Raw genomic sequence first — 20,567 nt, forward strand, 5'->3', positions numbered from 1 at the left:
TACAAAACCTTCAGGCTTCTGCTGGAAAGCGAAAACCTGTCGGGAAAAGCCTACTAGAAGATCTGAACTTGATTTCGGGATCAGAGGCCATTTAAAAGGTGGCAGAATTTTGCATCCACTCCTTCCCGACTCACTCATCACCAGAACAGGATTTTACTGGACTTTTTAGCCCACTATGTAGCCCGTTTATAAGAAAATGCCTCAAATGAAATTGGAAAAAAATGGGTTTAGCATGAGGAAAAAGTTTCTAGATTTTTAGTGGCCACTCGAGAAAACGTATATGGAATTTTGAAGCGCATTCAAAAATGCAATGTTTGACTTATTTGGACTCTCTGCATCACAGAACAATCGCCAGCACAGCCGATTCTTCGAGCAGACATTTTTAGAAAGGTTCAAATCAAAACAGGTTCTGACAGACATTCCGGAAGCTAATCGCGGGAGGCTCGTTGCCGCGAGGGGTCCCCGATGTCAAGTAAATCTTCGATGGAGGGGTTGATGGAATGTCTCCACGGGGTGGGGTGGGGCTGCCCAGTCTCCTGCTCCCAAAAAAAAAAGTTTTATATATATATATATATAGCAAATAAATAATGCATTTATTTAGACTGTCTGTGCGAGCCGCAACCGGTCCGCAGCCTGGCGGTTGGGGGCCGCCGCTTTAATTTACCCAGATGGTTTAATCTGTGTCCAAAAGAATTTCAGTTTGCATTGCGGACTGCAAAATTCATGTCAGAGTTTATCAGGGACAGATTGCTCGTGAAGTGTATCACGGACTCCATTCAAGGCGGCAGGCAGCATTACAGGTGCATGTCAATAAATTAGAATGCATATTTTCAAATGTATTGAGATGTAGCTGGATGTGACAGCTGCTGATGAGTGGATGTTTGAACAACACAATTTACTGGTAAAAGTCAATTACTGGCAGGGCCATCCGAGACCCTAATTCTCAAAAATGTCACATAGTCAAGTTTTAAGAAGAAAACATTATTTCTAAGTTGTGTAGCAGCCTGGAATTTATTTTTTTATTGGGGGGGGGCTTGTGTGGTGTGGGAAGTATAAAATATGGTATATTAACCAAGGTATGTTTCATTTTGAGAATCAGTACCTCCAAATCTGAGACCGTGGTCCTCAGTCGGAAAAGGGCGGCGTGCCCTCTCCGGGTCGGGGACGAGGTCCCGCCCCGAGTGGAGGAGTTCGAGCATCTCGGGGTCTCGTTCACGAGCGGGGGAAGAACGGAACGGGAGATCGACAGGCGGATCGGCGCGACGTCTGCGGCGATGCGGACTTTGTATCGGTCCGTTGTGGTGAAGAAGGAGCGAAGCTCTCAATTTACCGGCGGATCTCCGTTCCTCCCCTCACCTGCGGTCACGAGCTGCGGGTCGTGACCGATACGAGCGGCCGAAATGAGTTTCCTCCGCAGGGCGTCCGGGCTCTCCCTTAGAGAGAGGGCGAGAAGCTCGGTCATCCGGGAGGATCTCAGAGTAGAGCCGCCGCTCCTCCGCATCGAGAGGAGCCAGATGAGGCGGCCCGGGGCGTCTGATTGGGATGCCACCCGGACGCCTCCCCGGTGAGGTGTTCCGGGCACGTCCCGCCGGGAGGAGACCCCGGTGGGACGACCCGGGAGACGCCGGAGAGACTACGCCTCTGGATTTTTCCAGCAGTCCTGATTGTCCGTTGCGGCTTGACGGGCCTCCATCCTGGTGGTCTGGCGCCAGTAGTTCAAGGTAAGACCCCAGGCCAGAGCAGCGAGACGGTTGACCCAGTGTCCACTAGGGTCCTGAGAGTCACTTGTAATCACGGGTGACAGTGTCACCCTCCGTCTGAGCTTAAAAACACTTTGGAGGGGGGCAGTAGCGTGCGATGCGCGCTGGTTCCCCGCACCGATGACATCCCCCCATAGACCGCCGGGCGGTCCTCCATCCCCCGCGCTGTCGTAATCGTCGGGGTGCGCCGGTGGCTCGGCAGCCACGCCGTCACCACCTTCACGCTCGCTCTCGTCAACCTTCATTCGGCGGCCTCGGTGTCCCCGACCGGAGGTGTCTTTCTTTTCGGCCAGAATGCGTCAGACGCGCTCGCCTTCGCTCGTCATGCAGGCGAATGCGATCCCTGAGCCAAGGACGAACGCTTGCAGGGCCAATTCCTCTTGAGCCACGGCGTGGAAAGCGCTGCATCCTTCCCGTTCATCAAGTTGGAGATCTGCAGCGTATGCGCCCAAGCCCTCGTCTCTTTTTCCTCGGCGCTCACACAGCTCCTCCCCTGCGTAGTCAGCGTGCCTGCGACGACCGAAACGCTGCTGGAGGTCTAACCCCTAACCCTAACCCAATCGAGCCGCTCTTGCCGTCGGAGGTCCGTGAGGCTCTGTCGAGCTCTGGCTTCCAGGGCAAGGGCGACTTGGGCTGCCGCCCGGCCATTAAGCTGCTCTTGACCTGGACGAGACAAGTCTCCAGAGGTCCTTTTTCGTTATAGCACGGCAACAGCTCGGTTGTTCCCGTGGTCGCGGCAGCCCGATCGTCGCGTTTGGGACAACGGGGTGCCGGGAGGGCCCGTACTGCAATTATCCACGCGGCTCCCGACGGTGGGGGCGAGGCACGCTCGTCGCCTCTTCGCGCCCCCCCCCCCCCGCCTCGTGCCACGATCAGTCTCCAGGCGACTCTCTTGTGGCCGCTCCCAAAGGCGGGCCGAGCTCGCGTCATGACCCTTCTACTTGCGGCCGAGGGTCGCCCGTTCCCGGCCGCAGGGAGTGCACGCAGAGTAATAACGTCATTAAATGGGGGGTAAAGCATCCAATTCATTGTGCTGCTCCTTCTGGTGTGCCCGTCTATCATACAGTCGTTCAGTCAAACGAAGAATAGACTTCTTCTTCTACTGTACTAATACTACTCAGTAAGATGGTGTAATATTCTTCATATTTTGTTGCGACTAAAGAATATATGCCCGAGTATTGTTATATTGTCTTTCTACCTGTGTTGTTCCCCCATATGTGTTCAAATTATCCATTGCTTAAAGGGTTCTAAAATTGCGACAATGGATGCTAATGTTAGCACGTCAATGGTATTTTCCATTGACGTTAGCATAAAGTTAAACCCTCAAACGCCGTTGCTTGTTTTAAATACCAAAAGTGGAAAGTTTTTGACTAAACTTCAGCTGGGAGTGGCATTACCAGCTTGAATCGTCTCTTTGATGAACTGTTCACGACTCGCCAAACTGACGCTGATTGTGAAGTGAGTTTCGTTGATGCCACCAACTTTGTGCTCGCTTGCGTGCGTGTGCGTTAAGAATGTTTTGGCCGCTTTGCTTTCAGAATGTGGCGGACGGCCACGTGTGCGTGTGTCCTCGGGGCTTCTCCGGGCCCGACTGCGGGACCGGCGCCGTCCTGACGTGCGCCGACGAGCCGTGCTTCAACCGCGGCGTGTGCGTGACGGCCGCGGGCGGCGGGTACACGTGCCGATGCCCGTCCGGGTACGCCGGCTCCAACTGCGAGATGAAGGACAACCGATGCAGCGGCGACCCCTGCGCCAACGGTAACCGGCGTGACACCGAGCGAGTGTTGTTGTTCTTGTTGTCGGGCTGCCAAACAAGAAGCAGGCGGACGGAAAAATCAGGAGTCGACACGTCTTATCGGCGTCCATCGGAACGCGCACGTGCACGCGCGTGTGCGCGCGTAATCTCCGTCACATACCATTGCCGTGGAAACAGTCCTGCTCACCGCGATCGGTCGGGTGGGGGAAGGACGGCGGGAATGTAGAGTTGGCAGACATTCCCGTCAGGGCACGCACACACAAACGACGTACGGCTCGCCACTCGGCGTGCACGGCGGGTTCGCGCTATGCCGCCGTTGCCGACGGATCGGCCCGAATAGCCAAAATCCGCCGATAATTGACGCCCATTTGAATTGCATTCAAGACAAAATTTTGGGGACGGAAACTGGATGGATGGATAATTCTGCAATAAGCGGAGATAAACACCACTAAGTGGTTTTGGGGTTGCTTCTCCCCAAAAAAAAGGAAAACAAATCCACGAATCGGTGAATCCGCGCGTACCGATCCCGAGTCTGCGGGTCTCCACTGTGTATATTAATGGTAGACAGAGGTGGGTAGAGTAGCCAAATATTGTACTCGAGTAAGTACAGTTACTTTCGAATAATAGGACTCAAGTAAAAGTCAAAAGTAGTCATCCAAAAATTTACTTGAGTAAGAGTAGGAAACTACTCAATGAAAAAACTACTCAAGAGTAACTTGTAACTTCTGTTTTTTTTTTCTTCAATCAGAGCATGACCATCAAATAAACCATAACAATCAAAAAAAAAATAATAATAATAATATATATATATATGATACATTGGGCGCTACAGAAACATGATTTGCTTTGTTCACTTAAATGACTTCACAAAGAGGCTGTTTGCTGACCAGACTTAGTGATTGCGTGTGCGTGTGTGTGTGCGACACCATAGGAATAGTGCTAATGTTGCCACATCCCCTGCCAAAACAACAATAGAAACATCTGCAACTTACCACACGGTGTTTTCTCAAGTTAGAAGTGGGCTGGAATATCCAAGTTTGGGCAGTCACAGTTGAAAAGCTGCATGATGAAGCTGTTGTTTTTTGCAGTCTGTAAAAGAATCAGTCGCACGGCTGTTTCCGTCCATCCATTTTCTGAGCCGCTTCTCCTCACGCGGGTCGCGGGAGTGCCGGAGCCTATCCCAGGTATCGTCGGGCAGGAGGCGGGGTACACCCCGAACGGGTGGCCAGCCAATCGCAGGGCACATACAAACAAACAACCATTGGCACTCACATTCACACCTAGGGATAATTCAGAGTCTTCAATCAACCTACCGTGCATGTTCTTGGGATGCGGGAGGAAAGCGGAGTGCCCGGAGAAAAGCCACGCGGGCACGGGGAGAACACGCAAACTCCACACAGGCGGGGCCGGGGATTGAACCCCGGTCCTCAGAACTGCGAGGCTGACGCTCTAACCGGTCGCTCACCGTGCCGTTGCCGTTTGTTCCCCCAAAATGAGTCATTTTGATTGGCTCGCGAAGGCTACGTGCGCGGTCATGTGACTGCCTTGTGTCGTCTGATTGGTGAATTGGAGTCAAATGACACGAGTGATCCCGTTTGATTGCCGCAACGGCGCCCTATGCGAAAGTCGAAAATGGAGTCTAAAAATAGACGCGCACACGCAAGAATGAATAAATAAAAGTAGCGAACGGCATGTCGATCATCGTAACGGAGTAAAAGTATCGATCCTTCTTCACATAAATGCTCAAGTAAAAGTACGGTGCATTTAAAGTACTCCTGACAAGTACAGTTGTTGGAAAATGTTACTTGAGTAAATGTAGCGCGTTACTACCCACCTCTAATGATAGATAATTATGAATAATAATGATAACAAAAATAATAATAGATCATGAAAAACAATGAAGTGGTGGCACGTCAATGCGAATGAATGACTGAATTTTATTTGGGTCTGCATTATAAATCATGAGTCAAACATACGCCAAAAGAATGAATAGCTGAGCGAAAAGGTTTATGGCTTACAACTGCAGAAGCCTTGTTTTTGTCCTCTTCAAGTCCGACAAATACTGTCATTTGTCGTGTATAATACACATTTCTTGTCCTAAATATTTCAACAAAAGTCAATAGAGCATATTATACATGGGTATAAGGAATTTTAGTTTTTCAATTCACATTGTATAAAAGGAGTACTTTCATTCCAATATGATATGTAATGTGCAATGTTCCAAATGGACATAAAATAGAAAGTTTTCGCCGCTCACCCAGAATCATGCTTTAGCCATCGCGTCCGTTCGACGGCATCAGATTTAGCGTCTTTGCTAGACGGCGGATTTCTTTCTCGTAGCGAGCGGCGCTTCGCCGACCACGTCCTCCAAGTTGAAACATGTCGAGGAAAAGGGGGCAAGCGCCTCTGCAGCTTTGAAGAGGAACCTGATGACTGTTGCCATCAGAAGGCAATCGTCAAGTAGTTCGACATAAACAAAGCTATTGTGAGATTGTGGAGGAATTGCAAAGAAAAGCTCGTGGCGGGTACGACTGCACGATTTCTACAGTTCTAACAGTTCTATTCCGATGTTACGGTATACGTGCCGCGTCATTGACCACCGGCTTTGTTTTTGCAAATGTGAGAACTCGAGATGAAATGCTCAGTGAGGAAGTGACACCGACGTCAGCGCATGCACACGAGCAGAACATTTCTTTGAAAAACCTCATCAAATACGGATAATACTTCATGTTTTGAGCATATGGATAGCAGCAAATCGATGGTGCGCATTATACATGAGCAGAAGGGAATTCCTGATTTCGGGGGGCTGCGGATTATACTCGAGAGCATATTCCACATGAGAAATGATGGTAATACCTGATCAGTATAACACATACTTGCTATATACCTGAACATGCTACATATACACATGCCTATACAAACATACGCATCTATACACTACCGATACGCACATGCGTACCGTATGTACCTGCATCTCAACCCAATAACATTCAGTATCTTCCGTATTTTTACGAACCATAAGGCGCACTTAAAAGTCTTAAATTTTCTCCAAAATGGACGGGGCGCCTTATAACGCGGCGCGCCTTATGTGTGCACAGACTTTCAAAATCTGGAAATGTTGTTGTGTGACTTCGCTGAGCGCTCCGCTTGATTGACTGGGAGCGTTTCCTGCCGACACGCTGCTTATATAGAGGAAGCCGGATGTGACTGAGGACAGCATGCGGACGTTAAAGGGGGGAGGGTGCGCGTGAAAGAGGACGCTAAAGGCACGCCCCCAGTAGGTATATATTGGCTAAGGACCCCCGAAAATGGCACCTACGAAAAGACAGGCTTACGAAGCACAGTTGAAACTGCATTTACGCGGAGGAACATTGGAATCGAGCAGCCGTGAGAAAATTCAAGATCTACAAATCCACGGTTCGCAAGTGGATGCCTGGGCTAAGGGATCTGCTTTGACTGTTGTCCGAGCTTCCGCGAAAGCCGGCATCGTTGCCGAACACCCCCCCCCCCCCCCCCCCCCCCCCCGCTGACGAGACCGACTCTGACAATGACGAGAGGGAACCCGGCGTGTTTGATGGCGAAATTGCCCAGCTGTTCATTTCGGACACAGAACATGAGGACTTTGATGGATTTGCGGATGAGGATTGATCAAAAAATAACGTGAGTACATTGTTAAATACTTCAATAAAGTACAACCGAACTCAATTTTGCTCCCGGTGACTTTTTAAAAACATATGCTAGCAGCGTATGCATGTGGTAAATACAGAAATAGACCCCGTAACTGAGACTGCGCCTTTGAATACCTTATGGTTGTGAAAATACGGTATATGCATTACTTATGGCTTCTACAAAAACAGAAACAATAAATCTTATAATAGTCTATGGCGGCACAGTGGGCGACTGGTTAGAGCGTCAGCCTCACAGTTGCGAGGACCGGGGTTCAATCCCCGGCCCCGCCTGTGTGGAGTTTGCGTGTTCTCCCCGTGCCTGCGTGGGTTTTCTCCGGGCACTCCGGTTTCCTCCCGCATCCCAAGAACATGCATTCATTGGAGACTCTCAATTGCCCGTAGGCGTGACTGTGAGTGCGAATGGTTGCTTGTTTGTATGTGCCCTGCGATGGGCTGGCGACCAGTTCAGGGTGTATGTACCCCGCCTCCTGCCCGATGATAGCTGGGATTAGGCTCCAGCACGCCCGTGACCCGCGTGAGGAGAAGCGGCTCAGAAAATGGATGGATGGATAATAGTCTATGCTTCTCAAAAAAGTCATTTTAGATTTTTTTTTTTCCAAATGGACAACACTTTCACTCTGGTGCACTATTATGATTATTCCACATTTTCATTCATAACACTGAAATGCACCTACTTGTTAGCGCGCTACGGAAATTTGGTTGTTTAAAATTGCCTCTCACGCTCAGGTTGTGGCCACCCTCTCTGTCCTCCAACATTTTGCGAAGATTTCCTGGAAGGACGTTGTGGCTGGCTTGATACAAAATGTGTGCTATTTTGCAGTCAACCTGATCTTTGAACTTCATCTAAGAAACAAAGCGTTGGCGTAAAACTCATTTCTGTTGCGGGCCACATCGTCGTTTCGGTCTCCCTCGGAGGGCCGTAATGACTGTGAACCCATAGAAATGCATAATCCCCTCATAAAATTACATATACACTAAAAATTGATGGATAACAAGTTTTGAAATCAGAAGGCAGAAGTAATAAGTTGTTAGCTCAACTATTGCGTTTATTTTAAAAGGGGGATTTGTAACAAAAAAAAAGGCTTGTAATATCTCAAAGGTATTAAAGGTGAGGACAATTTTGGTACTTTATGAATGAATGAATAGTTAATTTTTCAGTCATTCTTGAGCAAAAAATATGAAGTCGAGGGGGGAAGTGTCTTCTTTTCCTTCGGGCTTGTCCCATTCGGGGTCGCCCCAGCGCGTCACCCTTTCCCATGTCGGCCTATCTCCCGCATCCTCCTCTCGAGAACCAACGGCCCTCCTGTCTTCCCTCACGACATCCATCCACCTTCTCTTTGCTCTTCCTCTCGCGCTCTTGCCTGGCCGCTCCATCCTCGTCATCCTTCTACCAATAGACTCCCTATTTCTCCTCTGGACGTGTCCAAACCATCCAAGTCTGCTCTCTCTCGAACTTTGTCTCCAAAACGTGGAACCTCAGCCGTCCCTCTGATGAGCTCATTTCTAATTGTATCCAACCCGGTCACTCCGAGCGCGAACCTCAACATCTTCATTTCCGCCACGTCCGGCTCTGCTTCCTGTCGTCTCTTCAGTGCCACCGTCTCTAATCCGTCCATCGTGGCCGGCCTCACCACTGTCTTCTAAACCTTGCACTCTTCTGTCACATAACACACCTGACGCCTTCCTCCACCCGTTCCAACCCGCTCGGACCCGTTTCTTCACTTCCTGACCACACTCGCCATTGCTCTGGACTCTTGACCCCAAGTATTTCAAGTCCTACACCCTCACTATCTCTTCTCCCTGTAGCCTCACTCTTCCCCCACCAGCCCTCTCATTCATGCACATATATTCTGTTTTACTTCGGCTAATCTTCATTCCTCGGCTTTCCAGTGCATGCCTCCATCTTTCTATCTGTTCCTCCACCTGCTCCCTGCTTTCACTGCAGATCACAATGTCATCTGCAAACATCATCGTCCACGGGGATTCCAGTCTAACCTCATCTGTCAACCTATCCATCACCGCTGCAAACAGGAAGGGGCTCAGGGCCGATCCCTGATGCAGTCCCACGTCCACCTTAAATTCGTCTGTCACACCCTACCGCACACCTCACCGCTGTTCTGCTGCCCTCGTACATGTCCTGTATTATTCTCACATACTTCTCTGCCACTCCAGACTTCCGCATGCAGTACCACAGTTCCTCTCTGGGTACTCTGTCATAGGCTTTCTCTAGATCTACAAAGACACAATGTAGCTCCTTCTGACCTTCTCTGTACTTTTCCTTCAACATCCTCAAGGCAAATAATGCATCTGCGGAACTCTTTCTAGGCATGAAACCATACTGTTGCTCGCAAATACTCACTTCTGTCCTGAGTCTAGCCTCCCCTACTCTTTCCCATAACTTCATCCCTCTCTAGTTCCCACAGCTCTGCACATCACCTTTGTTCTTAAAAATGGGCATCAGCACACTTTTCCTCCATTCCTCAGGCATCTTCTCACGCGCTAGAATTCTATTGAACAAGCTGGTCAAAAACTCCACAGCCACCTCTCCTAGATGCTTCCATACCTCCACAGGAATGTCATCAGGACCAACTGCCTTTCCATTTTTCATCCTCTTTAATGTCTTTCTAACTCACTTCCTGGTCCACCACACTTGCCTCTTCTACTCTCCCTTCTCTCTCATTTTCCTCATTCATCAACTCCTCAAAGTATTCTTTCCATCTCGCTAGCACACTGCTGGCACCAGTCAACATATTTCCATCTCTATCCTTAATCACCCTAACCTGCTGCACATCCTTCCCATCTCTATCCCTCTGTCTGGCCAGCCTGTATAGATCCTTTTCTCCTTCATTCGTGTCCAACCTGGCATACATGTCATCATATGCCTCTTGTTTGGCCTTTGCCGCCTCTACCTTTGCCCCACGTCACATCTCAATGTATTCCTTTCGCCTCTCCTCGGTCCTCGCAGTGTCCCACTTCTTCTTAGCTAACCTTTTTCCTTGTATGATTTCCTGTACTGTGAGGGTCCACCACCAAGTCTCCTTCTCTCCTTTCCCGCCAGAAGATACACCAAGTACTCTCCTGCCTGCCTCTCTGATCACCTCGGCTGCAGCGGTCCAGTCTTCTGGAAGCTCTTCCGTCCACCGAGAGGCTGTCTCACCTCTTCCCGAAAAGCTGCACAACACTCGTCCTTTCTCAGCTTCCACCACATGGTTCTCTGCTCTGCCTTTGTCTTAAGGCAAATAATGTAATCTTCCTCCCCACCACCAGTCATCTTACCCACCAGCGTCCTATGCTGTCTAGCCACACTCTCCCCCTACCTTACAGTCGGTAACCTCCTTCAGATTACATCGTCTGCGCAAGATGTGATCCACCTCCGTGCTTCTACCTCCGCTCTTGTAGGTCACCCTGTGTTCCTGTCTCTTCTGGAAAAAAATTTCACTCCAGCCATTTGCATCCTTTTTGCAAAGTCTACCACCATCTGTTCCTCCAAGCTCCTTTCCTGGATGCCGTACTTACCCATCACTTCTTCATCACCCCTATTACCTTCACCAATATGTCCATTACAATCTGCACCAATCACAACTCTCACTCTGTCTGGGATGCTCAGAACTACCGTATTTTCACGACCATACGGCGCATCATATTAAAAGGCGCAGTCTCAGTTACGGGGTCTATTTCTGTATTAAACACATACATAAGGCGCACCGTATTATTGGGCGCCGGCATGGTAAAACATGCCCTCGCTTAAAACATACGGTTGCATGCATGCACGCTAAAACAATGTTTTTAAAAAGGCAGCGGGAGCAAAACTGAGTTCGGTTGTACTTTATTGAAGTATTTAACAATGTACTCACGTTATTTTTTGATCAATCCTCATCCACAAAGCCATCAAAGTCCTCATGTTCTGTATCCGAAATGAACAGCTGGGCAAGTTCTCCATCAAACACGCCGGGTTCCCGCTCGTCATGTCGGAGTCGGTCTCGTTGCCGTGCGGCTCCTCAGAAATGATGCCGGCTTTTACGAAAGCTCGAACAACAGTGGAAGGGGACACGTTAGCCCAAGCATCCGCAATCGATTCACATATGGTGGAGTAACTCGCCCGGCGCCGCCTCCTCGTCTTAGTAAATCTGTGTTCGCCATCTGTCATCCATGGCTCCCACGCCGCTCGCAACTTCACTTTGAACGCCCTGTTTACACCGATGTCGAGCGTTTGGAGTTCTTTCGTCAGGCCTCCCGGAATGATGGCGAGCTCCGAGTTATTGCACTCAGTCGAATGGTGACTGTAGAGACGCTTCTCCCGGCTGTTATTTGCTCCTTAATCCATTGCTCGAGTTGGTCTTCCAACTTCCAACAAGGTGGCCACCTCACCTTGTTTCCGGGTTTTGTTTTTCTTTTTTATTCGCGGAGACTCGGCTTCATCTTCTTGACTTTGCGAAGCTCGTTTTGCTGCTTCCTCCCCTTGCAAATCACGGATTCGTTGATCTTGAATTCTCTCGCGGCTGCTCGATTCCCATGTTCCTCCGCGTAACTGATAGCTTGCAGTTCAAACTGTGCTTCGTATGCGTGTCTCTTCGTAGGTGCCATTTTCGGGTTCCTTCGCCGAACCGATGCACATACCGGAACTATATACCTACTGGGGGCGTTTCTTTAGCATCCTCTGTCACGCGCACCCTTCCCCCTTTAACGTCCGCATGCTGTCCTCAGTCACGTCCGCCTTTCCCCTATATAAGCAGCGTGTCGGCAGGAAACGCTCCCAGTCAGTCAAGAGGAGCGTTCATCAAAGTCACACAACAACATTTAGAGATTTTGGAACTCGGTGCACACATAAGGCGCGCCGCATTATAAGGAGAAAATTTAAGACTTTTAAGTGCGCCTTATGGTCGTGAAAATACGGAAGATACGAATGTTCTTGGGTTCAGATGCAGGTACATACGGTACGCATGTGCGTATCGGTAGTGTATAGATGCGTATGTTTGTATAGGCATACGTATATGTAGCATGTTCAGGTATATACCAAGTATGTATCTGGTCAGGTATTACCGTCATTTCTCATGTAGAATATGCTCTCGAGTATAATCCGCAGCCTCTAAATCGACCCCCCCGAAATAAGGAATTCCCTTCTACTCATGTATAATGCGCACCATCGATTTGCTGCTATCCATATGCTCAAAACATGAAGTATTATCCATATTTGATGAGGTTTTTCAAAGAAATGTTCTGCTCGTGTGCATGCGCTGACGTCGGTGTCACTTCCTCACTGAGCATTTCATCTCGAGTTCTCACATTTGCAAAAACAAAGCCGGTGGTCAATGACGCGGCACGTATACCGTAACATCGGAATAGAACTGTTAGAACTGTAGAAATCGTGCTTTTAAAATAACCCCGACTCCATTTCTCTTCCCATCTACACCATGGTCAAATAATATGAACCCTGCCCCTGAACTTCTAGCCTTACCGCCTTTCCACCTGGTCTCCGGGACACACAATATATCAACCTTTCTCCTAATCATCATGTCAACCAACTCCCGAGATTTTCCTGTCATGATTCTGTAAAAAGTCTGTTAAAAACACACAACATTTGTCTCCGGTAGTTGGACCCATTATAGTATGACAACAAATAGCCACTATGAAAGAATAGGAATTTAGGACATAAAAACACAAGTACGGAGCACCACTGAGCAATGAGAGGGTACCAGTCACGCGGTACTGCTGATACATGTCGGATGATGATGTCTAGCCTTACATAAAATCCCGATTGTGCATGATAGTTTGGACCTGACATATTGAATATGAGGTTTTCAGCTCAAGTTGTGGTCAATGATTACCCCTAAAAATGTATTCTCATAAACTCTTTCTATCTTAACCCAATCCATCATTACCTCAGGCAATGTTTCCAGATTTGTATTCATTTTTTTGAAAATCATTTATTAGTTTTTTGTTGTTTAATGCTAATTTATTTGCCTCAAACTACAACCTCAGCTTCTCCAACTCTCCAGAAACAACCCCGAGAAGCTGCTGAAGGTTCTACCCAGTGCAGAAAATATATTGTAGCATCATCAGCAAAAACAACAACATTAAAAATACTGGAGACATTGCGTATATCATTGATGCACATAATGAATAATTTAGGTCCTAGAATTGACCCTTGCGGTACACCGCATGTAATGTCTGGAAGGGGGGGCTTAGATACACCTAACTGTACAAACGTCTATTTTCAATGTAGCTTTTTAACAAGTTCGACCCTATTCCCCTCATCCCGCGCCACTCTAGTTTGTGGAGTACAATCACATGGTCTATTGAAGTGGTTCTCAACTGTTGTTGCCCTGGGACTCGCATTTCCCTATTGTTGCAAAGTCACAAGGCACATTTATAGGCGTTAAGGACGACAGCGATTGTTTAAAATTGCCTCTGAAAAGACGTACGTTATATTACAGTTCTTTACGCTGTTTCAAATGAGTTTGACGTACTGACGAAAGCATACTACTAGCCATGACATCTGTTAGCCAGAGGCTGAGCTGCACTCTATTTGTTTGCAGAGTGAACTGTAGTACTAGAACGTAAGGCTAATCCGCTTCCTGTTGTTTACCAACACCGTGCGCAGAATTATTAGGCAAGTATTTTGACCGTGTCATCGCGTTTAGGTGTATTTCCTCGCTCCCAGCTGGAGAAACCTGAATGCTTAATTGAATGCAGCATAGCAGGTGCTGGGTATTTGTATAATGAGTCTGGGTGTGGCCTAAGGAGAGCGACACTCTATATAAAGGAGTGAGTAATTAGGAACCGTTCAACGTTTTGTTGCGAATCGTCAACAGGGTCACACAAAATGTGTTGACAGAAAAAGATGCAAATGAACTGTCAAGGATTTGAGAAGACTCAAGCGTGAAGCTATCATCGAGTTCTGTCATATTTCAGGACGGCAAGCTCCCTGAAACACCTCCAAGTACGAGGTGTTCAGAGACAGGGCCAAGGTAAGGTACAAGACACAGAAGCTGAAGCATCTAGACCGGACCGAGAAAGATCTGAAGACAGATTTCTCCAAGGTTTTACGGAGCGATGAAATGAAAGTGACTCTTGACGGACCAGCTGGCGGGATCGCTAACGGGCACGGCGCTCAGACGCCAGAAAAGCGGAGGTGGGAATACTGCCGCGGGCCGCTACTATCAAAGATGAGCCGCTCGAAGACTGGCTCAGAATGAACTCCCGAACATTCTGTCAGTTTTTAGGGGACACTTTCTTCAGGCAGCGGCGCAGGAAGACGTCTGCATCTTTCAACAAGGCAATGGTTTTTATGCAGGAGCACGCTCCATCGCGCGCATCCGAGCACTCGTGTGCGTGGCCGGCCGGCGAAGGCTCGAAAGACGAAAACCCGGCGACGCGGCCCCCTTCCTCTCCTGAGCTGAACTTCTTCAACGGGAGATATAGAGTCAAGGAAAACAGTCCGCCTGCGGGAGGTTGTGGTTTCCGCTGCGCTACAAATCAACAGAATCCACGGCGAGAAGGCTGATCGACACCGTTACTGAAAGGAAGGGTGGCGATATTTACACTTTCGATCCGTTTCGTTGTTTGTTTGTAACTGTCGCTTAAACAAAAAGTGAGATGTGTAGTAATTCTGCACAGCAATTGTTGCCTCATAATTGTCCACATATTGATATTCTCCTAAGAAAGCCTAAACCTCACTTTGACTTTCTTAAACGTTCTTGTTTGAGCTTTATTGACTTTTTGGATGAACCTGAAGCGCTGTGATACAAATAATCCTCAAAAATGAGACTTGCCTCATAATTCTGCAAACGGTGTAAAATAGGAACTTGAGAATACAACTTGAGAATTTTTTTTTTTTTTTAAACTAGCTGTCCACGACCAACACAAAATGGCAGTTGAGAATCACTGATCCTTTGTATGGAAAGCATTTTTGAGATCTGGAAACTCAGCCAGCGCATCCTCGTGCTCCTCACTTGCACTCGTCAATGCTAATCCGGTCGACCCGTTTACTGCAAAACAAAGTGACGCCGCGTGAGCGCCGTGTGTTTATTAACGAAGCTGTCCAACCCAGCGACAAATATTTGTGACAACTCCCAAAGTGATGATGCAGGCCTATCATTTGTGGAAAGATGATCTTCGCTTTGGCCACTTTCAACGGGGCGGGGAAGCCGCCGCACGTCGGAGACGAGTCGCACGTGGTGTCAAAGCGTCCGCGTGGCTCATCCACGCCAACGGTGGCCCGACCGCCGGCCGATGCCGCGCCACGAACGGCGACGCTTCTCTGTTTGCCAGTCGATAGGGAAACAAACGCAAATAATTCACACGCCCCCAAAACGTTTGTCTCGTTGAATACTTTCAACTGTCAATGTCATTTCATTTGAAACTTAAAACACTGACGATTTGAGCTGGTTAAAAATCCAGTCCAAGCTCAATGTACTTTCTTGACACCCGTCACCGCTTTCCGTGGCGTTTTGCCGCATCTGCGAGGGTTACACAAAGAGCGCAAAAAACACGGATAGGTGAGTCGTTCAGCAAGTGGCTTGGGGCAGCTTCCGCGGCGAGAAAATGCAAATAGGTGAGTTTGTGCGAAAAGGCCGACGTTCGCAGCGTGTTCACGCAAAGAATGGACTGGTGCTTGAAGTGCACACATTCAGCTTTCATTCGAGGGTGCACTGGACCCGAACGCGCGGATTCACTTGTCCGTGGATTTTATTGATTGATTGATTTGTTTCCATTTTCTTTTTTGGGGGGTGAAATAAAGCTAAAAACGTTTAGTGGCAGTTCATCCATTCTTATTCAAGAATTTTGGGGGTTTGAAACAAGAAAAACTCATGTTTTTGTTTTCAATTTCCATCCATCAATTCTCCACGGATATTCGCTATCCGCGGTCTGGCCCGGAAGCAGGGACGACAGCAGTTTGTATCTGTGCAATCTCCGACTTTTGAAGGGACTAAAAGTATGAAAAATCATAAATCCAAGTTTTACTAATATTTGCGAGCAAATTCTTTGCAGTCAATCCACAACATGCCGAACGTCACGTGACCAAACCCAGAAAACAGGTTCGCGGGCTTCCTGTGTATGTTTCAATGCTAACAAAAACAACCCGAAAAAACGCAGAGACGAGCAAAGGTGCTCACCAGCAACGACTATTTTGGTTGCGTTTTCACGCCGGACAAGAAAACCTTGTTGAAGCAGTTCGCCGCCAGGCCCGTCGGGAGCAATTTCGGGTTTAGCGTCTCTCACGGGGACAGCGGGAGCCGAGATCTGATCCTACCGGGCGTCTGTGACTCAGCTGGTAGAGCGGGTCAACCGGTGACCGAAGGGTTGGCGGTTTAAGTCCCGGCTCCAACTTTCCCTGCGCGAGACCCCTAAATTGCTCCCAGCGGGCGGGGCGGTCCCTGCTAAAAACAGTATTTGTCGCCGGTCTTGCCGGTGTCACCAGCTTTCTGCCGTTGCCCGCCGCTAGCTGGCGACACCGCTAGATCGGTACGAAAACACAACAAAAACAGACCATATGCTGGTTATGATGGTCAGCACCTTGCTGGTCTATGCTGTTTTTTGTTGTTGTTTTTTTTTGCAGGGCAGCTAATCAACGGGTTGATGACAGGACGGTTTCAATCTGAACTGAAAAAAAAAAAAAATCCTTCTGGCTGGTGTCTTTGGACAGGAGTGAAATACAGTATATGTATGCATTGTTCATTGCAAAATCATTTTTTTGTTTTGTTTATTCATATCATGGCTGCAAATAACCATTTTTGTCATAAATTAAACTGACTATGATGTTTTCCCACAAATTGATTATGATTCAGGGACTGGTTGTGTCAGAAAATCTGTGAAAATGTTGCAAATTTTTTCCCAAAGTAGAAGCAGATGTTTGTAAATGTCCTACTTTGATTAAACACAAAGATAATCGGTCTGTTTTCATGGAGGACTATTTACTGAAATTTCGAGGTTATAGACAATTTTCAGTTAAACAAAGTCTCTAAACGATTACTGTAATTTCTTGTGTATAATACACCCCCCCCCCCCCCCAAAGTTGACAAAACCTTTCTACCTATGTATAATGCATTTTTACAATGCATGATTTTGCTTGTACCCATAGGCTCAAAACATGAAATATGATCTGTATTTTGTTACTTTTCTTAAAGCATTATTTTGAAGTTTAGTAATTTATTTGATCAGAATCAGAATCCTCTTTATTTGCCAAGTATGTCCAAAAAACACAGAAGGAATTTGTCTCCGGTAATTGGAGCCGCTCTTGTACGACAACAGACGGTCAATTGACAGAGAACGCTTTGGAGACAGAAAGACATTGACAAAAAAAGCAATGAAGGGTTGCTCGTTATCTGGTCATGCTGGTACATTTGTTTTTGGACAATTGTGCAAAAGATGCAGAGTCCTCTAGCACTCAGAGCAGTTGGAAAGACTAATATTGCAATAGTCCGGTGCAATGACCGTTGTGCAAAGGGCGCCGAGACTTCAAGTGAGTAGTGCGATAATCTGGGACAATGTCGATTGTGCAAATGTTGCAGATACTCCTCAGTCAGTGTGCAAGTGGTGCAGATGCGACTCTGGCACGAGTGGCCAGTATTGGTCAACGACACGTAATACTTTGATTTACTTGCTCTTATTTTGAAATTCACAGCCCTCATTTATTTAGTAAAGTGTAAAACACACACAGTCGTGCTCATGTTTGATTACCCGGGCAGAATTTGTAAGATGGGTACAATTCTTGAAAGAAAACACGAAGGACCAGTCGAAACACATTGAATTTTATTTTAATGAGATTCAAATTAAACGGTCAAGTATTTCAGAAAAGCATTATCATTCAACAAAACACAACCATAAAGAAATTAATGATGGTTTTTGTTCAGTCATCAGTCGTATTTAAAAAAAAATTAAATAACTAAAAATAAAAATGTCACAAATTCTGCCAGGGTATGTAAACAACTGTACATATATGCACTCGTACGTACCGGTCATATTGGAACGAAAGTGTACGCTACACCTTTTTTATAACCACTAGGTGGCGGTGGCATATTAGAATGAAAGCGGGCCCAGGTCCCAATATTTTGGGAGCCGACTGTAGACAAACAATGCAGATGCTGCATAAAGAAACATCGGACCGGTTGCCGGTCAACGTTCGGGCCGCACAAAACGTTTCAGAGACGTCGGTGCCGAACTGATGTCGGTCTTGTTTGTCTGCTTGTGGTTCAAGCGCTCTATAAATAAAGTTGAGTTGAGTTGACAAAAGTCCACTTTTGTCAAAAGGACTTCCAGCTAAAGTTAAGAAAAGAGCGAGCCAGCTAATCAGGAAGTGACGGCGCCACCGCGGCCCAAAACAAGAAGGAGAAATGGGACCATTATCTCCCCTCGAGCGCGTTCATCTTCTTATCTTCATCTTCAAAACTTTCCAGGCCGATAAACAACGAACAAGAAATGCCGCTCTTGCGACATCCGCAGCACAAACATGGACGCCAGCCAACATTGTATTTATGAGCGCGCGCCAACAGACGCGTCGAGTGGATGTGGGCGCCTTTTCTCGTAAACGCGCGCCACTTCTTGAAATCCCCTTTGCACACTTTTATTGATGTCAGGACTTGTTTCGATTTGATGGTTTTTAGATTTGATTTATTACCGGTTAGACTGGTTAGCACATCCGCCTCACAGTTCAGAGGTCGCGGGTTGAAATCCGGGCTCGGGCCTCCCTGTGTGGAGTTTGCACGTTCCAGAAAGGTGCACGCTAGGTTCAATTGTCCGTAGGTGTGAATGTGTTTGTTTATATGCGCCAGCCAGTTCGGGGCGTACCCCGCCGCCCGTCCAAAAGTCCGCTGGGAGAGGCGCCGGCGCACCTTGAGGCACTGGTGTCAAACTGGTGGCCTCGGGGGCCAGATGTGGCCCGCCGCATCATTTTCCGTGGCCCGCAAAAGTGTGTCGATTTCATGCTTGCTAAGTTAACAAAGGTGCAAATTGTCTTCACTTAACAACATTAAGATAAAGAAAGCCTTGTTTGTTACCAATCCCTAATACTGTCGTTGACAAGCATTTTTCTAATGGCTTCTGATTTCAAAAATAGTTCATCAATTTGTTGCATATGTGTAATTTTATGAGGCGATAATTAATTTACCGGTATGGGTTCACACGCGTAACGGCCCTCCGAGGGAAACCATAACTACGATGCGGCCCACGACAAAATGGAGTTTTTTTAAAACGACCCGAGTGGGGATAAGCAAGTACGGGAAATGGATGGATGGATATGACTTTGTCTTTTTCCAATTTCGAGTCTTCGATGAAGTAACATGTTTTGGAATGTGACACGCGAACAATGGCGGCCGGCCAGCGCAGGGCGCTAGGGCGGCGCTCTGCCGCTCACCTTGAGTAAGACAAAAATGAAGTCATGAAAATGAAATAGATTTTTAAAAAACTGTCCAAATGTATTTCTTTTTAGTTTGAGATAGTATATTTACGAATTAATTAGTGATGAGTACAAATGTTTTGTTATCTCTGTCGCCTCATTTTATGACGTAACTCCCGGTTTGGGCGCCCGACTCGTCAGCCTTTGACTCTCGTTAGTAAGTTTGACATGCGGCGCGCGGTCGCTCCTCCTGCGCTACAAACATTTTCAATTCCGCCGTCGCATCTGGCTATTCCTGATTGGCTTGTTGAACTGCCTTCATGCAGATTTGATTGGATTGCATTCTCTGTTGACCTGTGCGTCAATCGAGGGTCGGCTATTGGCTGTGTGTGCGCGTCGGTTCGCGCGTGCGTGTCGGGCGGCGCCCTCTCCCGTCACGTCGCAACTTCTCTTGTTGAAGGTCCTACATTTGAAATCTTTCCAAAACTGTGAGTCCACCTCACGAGGCTTGCGTCCCAGAACGTTCCGTTGGCTCGTTGTTGCGGTTGGTCAGGTTTCGGTGTGTCGGCGCTCGCTCGCAATGGAGCTTTTTTGCTCACGTCGCAGAATGTGATTTCCGTCGAATTGATCAGCCCCGCAACGTTTACGACAATTATCTGGGTATTATCGATGGATTACTCCTATCTGTCTGTACAATGTCTTCATCTAGAGATATCAGTGTGACTTTTGTGTGTGAAGTATATAAGGAATATCCTGTATGTATTTTTAACCTTTTTTTTGGTTTTTTTTTTACTTCAACTAACTACATTTGAAGAGATATCCTAGCTTTCTGCCACTTAACTGTCAAAACCAGAGGCGGGAAGTCACAAAGTCGTTACTGTACCGAAGTAGACTTTTCAGGGGTGTTTACTTTACTTGAGTGTTTATTTTTCTGACGACTTTTTACTTTTACTCCTTACTTTTGAAACACAAATATCTACTTTCTACTCCTTACGTTTCAAAAAGGAAATGGTCACTTTTAATACCGT

General features: G+C 47.4%; 1 protein-coding gene across 3 annotated transcripts in view; it reads left to right on the forward strand.

Annotated features, from left to right (window-relative positions):
- dlc (deltaC) overlaps positions 1-20,567 on the forward strand; it is a 49,513-nt gene that overhangs the window by 8,069 nt on the left and 20,877 nt on the right. For all 3 annotated transcript variants that reach the window (XM_061681042.1, XM_061681040.1, XM_061681043.1), the window contains one exon: positions 3,299-3,518. In XM_061681042.1, coding sequence (XP_061537026.1) covers positions 3,299-3,518 — 220 coding nt within the window. The remainder of the gene's footprint in view (positions 1-3,298; positions 3,519-20,567) is intronic.

Source organism: Phycodurus eques, chromosome 7 (assembly GCF_024500275.1).
Source record: "Phycodurus eques isolate BA_2022a chromosome 7, UOR_Pequ_1.1, whole genome shotgun sequence".
NCBI lineage: Eukaryota > Metazoa > Chordata > Actinopteri > Syngnathiformes > Syngnathidae > Phycodurus > Phycodurus eques.